Source organism: Mastomys coucha, chromosome X (assembly GCF_008632895.1).
Source record: "Mastomys coucha isolate ucsf_1 chromosome X, UCSF_Mcou_1, whole genome shotgun sequence".
NCBI classification, from domain to species: Eukaryota; Metazoa; Chordata; class Mammalia; order Rodentia; family Muridae; genus Mastomys; species Mastomys coucha.
Window position 1 is genome coordinate 135,060,005 of NC_045030.1, and position 4,505 is coordinate 135,064,509.

At 39.5% G+C, this 4,505-nt stretch overlaps 1 protein-coding gene across 1 annotated transcript in view; it reads right to left on the reverse strand.

Annotated features, from left to right (window-relative positions):
- The window catches only part of Gucy2f (guanylate cyclase 2F, retinal), an 83,579-nt gene that overhangs the window by 38,193 nt on the left and 40,881 nt on the right, over positions 1-4,505 (reverse strand). Inside the window, exon 6 of the mRNA XM_031377966.1 lies at positions 1,020-1,109. Coding sequence (XP_031233826.1) covers positions 1,020-1,109 — 90 coding nt within the window. The remainder of the gene's footprint in view (positions 1-1,019; positions 1,110-4,505) is intronic.

Consider the following 4,505-nt stretch of genomic DNA (forward strand, 5'->3'; position numbering starts at 1 on the left):
AAAAATGATGTAATGTATAGCCCCTACTTTGGCTTATCTGTTTATTCACACAGTTATATTTTGTCAACTTCCCCCAGTTTGGACCATTTTGTCTTTCTTATTTTGAATATACTTTGGGGGGTTTTAACATCTCAGGTTATAAAAATCACTGTGAAATGGGTTGTTTCAGCTGCCTTGGATTTATCTCCAATTATTTTCCCTTCAGCTCCAGGCACCAAAATCCTATGTAAGAGAAATACCATATCATGATATTTCATCTGAACCCTTAGGGCACACCTTGTTCCTTACAGGTCACACCCCTTGTTTCCTTTCTTTTCTCACTGTGGTCTGCATGCGGCTGGTCCTCATTCGGATTTGTTGGAATGATTTACCTGCTTTACAAATGTGGAGAAACTTACTATTACTAGCATTTGAATGAACTAAAAACAATATCCACAAATCTTTTATGGACTCCAATCCAATTTCAAGGAAGAGACAAGAATTAAAATGGCTTAAAAGAGAGAGATAATGCCTGACTTATTTATAGACTGCTTCCTTAAGTAAACCATCCAAGGACACTTTGAATGTAACTAGTGGAGTTAGAAAAGTTATCATACTTCAAACAATAGTTAGCAGGTGAGTCTTCAAGGTCTGAAAAATTGGCACGTGAATGATTATGGTATGCTTAGTTGATAATTATCTTAATAGGTACCATTTTAGAAAGAAGTTTTGAGCCAGGAATATGCAAGAAGTGTCGTATTATTGTCTCTTCTTTTTCCAACATAGTAGGGAAGGTAGTAGACATTTTGCAAACAGGGACATGAAAGATCATGGCTCAAGTGAATGAAGTGCCTTATTTGATTCAGATTCAGCATCTTTCATTTTCATGACTTTGCCACTGTATCACAGGATTGTACCAATCTCGTAATAACAACTCTGTACTTGAACTAGGTTTCTAAGACTGTCTCCTACCTACTGGCAGTACTTGGAAGAAAGAATTTATTCAAATAGGAATGTATATAAATGAGGGTTTCTCATACCATTTCAAACACATCGCTTGCACTCGATTTGATAGACTTGATGTCTCCAAAATCTCCAGGAGGGAACTTTTTCAGCCATACCCAGTCACCCTGGAAAGAAAAGGGAAAGAAAACGGATGAGATGCAGTTGTCAGCAGCCAGAGCAATAGGAACAGATGCTTTTTTCTCTTCCCCACTCTCTACCCCAATGGAAGCTCTGTATTGTGGGTTAAAATGAACACACAAAAAGAAGTTAAAGTTAAAAGTGTCAAAGTACTGCTGGCAGGAAAACAACCCACAGAGATGCAGATCCCAGGAAACGCACGGATACCACTCTGAAATGTCTTCCTTAACTAACTGCAGAGAGTGTCAGGTCATTTCAGTTATTCATAGCTAAGTGATGTAGCACAGGGCTTGCTTCGATTAATGGCGATAGTCTGTGATTGCAATTTCCACTGCCTTGAGGCGCCTGTAGTGGGAGATGCAAGGTAGGAGATGGAGTGCCACAAATGTTTGCAGCATTTACCTTGATTCATTTTGCTTTCTTGTGACAGACCATGGAGTGGAGGTGGGGCATCTCTCACACGTTCATCTTGAACTAACTGAAGACTGATTTAAATGTAGATTAAACATTTTTTTTGTTTTGATTTATACATGTACCACCATAGTAAGAGGTCATCTAGATCCTTTGGAAAGTCTATTTCCAACTTTTCCCATTCGTAATCATTTTATCTTTTTGAGTTTAAATGTTGGTGGAGACAGTGTGATAATTTAATACATGTGTAAAGATCAAATCTAAGTAATTAGCATTGATTCTTAACTTTTGAAATACAAAATTACAATTTCTATAGCCACTGTCAATTCAAACTCAATTATTGTATTGTCTTTCTTCACTTCAGTGCAGGTACCTGATAATTTTCTTCCACATGCATAGCCTCAAGGAGTCATCCGTCATCCAGCCCTACTTAGTTCTGTCCAAGCTCCCCCCCCCAAAAAAATTTAAAAGCAATATAAATAGAGCTTCCTTTTTCTCTGTGATAATGATAATGTCTTACACTGTGCTTCCTGGTCTTCAAAGTGCCTGCACATCTATTACCTATAGCCTGGAGATTTCATTTCTGGCTGCACCTACTTGTCACCAAGTAGCGACAATAAAGTAGAGATAATAGAGCAGAGAGCTCTGTGCAATCAAATTGGGAAAATAGGAATGTGTAAGCACCCTCTTATTAAGGCATATACCCAGCTCTAGCAGCTCATCTGGAAAGCTGCCAGAGGCCAAGGCTAATGGTAGCTGCAGGAGTCTCAGTAACTCCCCAGTACTTTGTTACAAAGCCTCTCCCAGGCGAGGAGTTCAAAGCCTCTCAACTAGGAAATGACTCTAGGAGACCTTGCAGAGCTAGACAAATCTATGAGAGGCTAACTCCTTGCCCATGAAGCTCAGCAAGGTGCCATATTGGTGGTTGGCTGCACCAGAATGGTCAAAGTCTGACCCCTGGACCAGCCGCATCAGGGTCAACTGGTCAAACTGTTTAAAGGCACCAATCATTGAGTTTCACAGAACACCTAAGTAATTGGAAGGTTTCAGAATGGGACCTGCAGTGTGAATGTTGTCAAGTCCTCTTTGTATTTCTAGTCCACATTCAAGCTTGCAACCTACTATCCAGCCTTACCCCTTTTATCTCTGAGATGCTCCATTCATTCACAGGTGCTCCATTTACCTCACACTAAGCTTCTCTTATCAAATTCTGCTCTCAGGCAGAGATCTAAAACTCATTCATAGAAGTCAAGAGGACCTGCCACGAGATTAACAGTTTTATTTTTCAAAAGACTTTATCCTTTACAGCCATCAAAGTTTAAGCCTCAAGCAGATAGAACAAACATCTAACTGGAATTCTATGAAATGAGACAATATATAATACACACTGATGGGTGAAAGAAAAAGCTTTCTCAGCTTTTTGGCAACTGTCACTTGGCCCTTAGTACCTACCAGCTGCTATGACACCTTAGTGCTAATTAGATAATGATATTTTCCCTCAGGTGAAAAAAGACCGTCATAATTTTTTGAGTATATAATTGTGCACTCTGTTTTTAGGTGGCAGCCTAAATGCATGTGCTTTTTGAAAGCATGCATGTCCCATGCTCACATTTAATCACCCAACACCATGGTCACAAGGGAGCGAGCGCATCCCAGTGTGTGCATTCTGTGTATCACCATGCTCTTCCTGCCAAGGGAAACCTCTTTTAGGAGGGGTAGGGTGGAAGGAAGAAAACTATGCTCTGGGTTCCATGAATACTAAATACAAGAAAAACATAACCTTGAGGAATTTCTGAAGTATAGTCAAAATAATAACTAAGTAATGTGCATAATAGGTAATTGTGGTAGAGGCAACAATAATTGAGTGCCACAGAATACCTAAGTAATTGGAAGGTGTAGGAATGGGACCAGCAGTGCTATAGACATAGATGTGAGGCTTCACACACACACACACACACACACACACACACACACACACACACATACACACCCCAGAACTAGTCTGAGAAAGCAGAATGCCTGCATCTCCTTCTGTACAATTCACATGTAAGTTAGAACATATTGTCACTGTGAATAGAGCCGTTATAGATGTGATGTCCTCATATGGTGTACAATCTGAACATCAGTTACTAGTAGCTCTGACTACCTTATAGATTATATATGATACCTTCTTAATGGAGTTTAATTGGAGACATAGAAAGTTGGCCTTCTATTTAGTTTACTCATTCCATAGTAGCTAACAATAGCTTTTCCTGTCAAATTACTAAATTTGAGAGCTAGAAAGGGTCCTATGTAGACCTACCTCAATTTCATATCTCCATAAAGAACCCAAGAGCTAAAACTGCACCAATATCTTTCCGGGCCCACTCTGTTCCTCTTTTCTCTGTCAGGCTTCCTGTATTTGGAGGATTTGGTTGTTTATATTTTAGTTCTCACACACACACTCCATAAGGAAATGTTTTCTGAGTCCATGTGCATCCTCATTCATGAAAAATGAAGGAAAAGGAGGAAATGGGCAGGGTTTGTATTCACCACACACAGGCTAAATAGCTTTTGCTTTGGTCTCTTAAAACAGAATGATACAATATTTCACTTATCACTTTTTAATTAAGAGAAAGAAACATCAAATTCTATTTAAGAGAGATTTCTGAAGTAATTTAAAGTCTATCTCTTTTTCAGTAAAGCCATTGTGAATTAACTTAAACAAGAGAGCAAGTTTGTAAGCATGACTCTGCTCAAGCTCAATGGTAGTCTTAGTATATCCACTAACCAGCCTTGTCTTCAGCTTCCCTGCCTTTCGAATACAATTTACCAGATAATTTATTACAGCTCTTTAACTTTACTGATCTATGAGAGACAATGGCTGGCGGGAGGGAAAGAGGTAAGTGTCATAGTGTAGGATGCCGACCAGTAGCTTCCTACTAGCGTGGGTTTCCACGAACCGGGAATGTGAGGGACCTGCAGTATGGGGG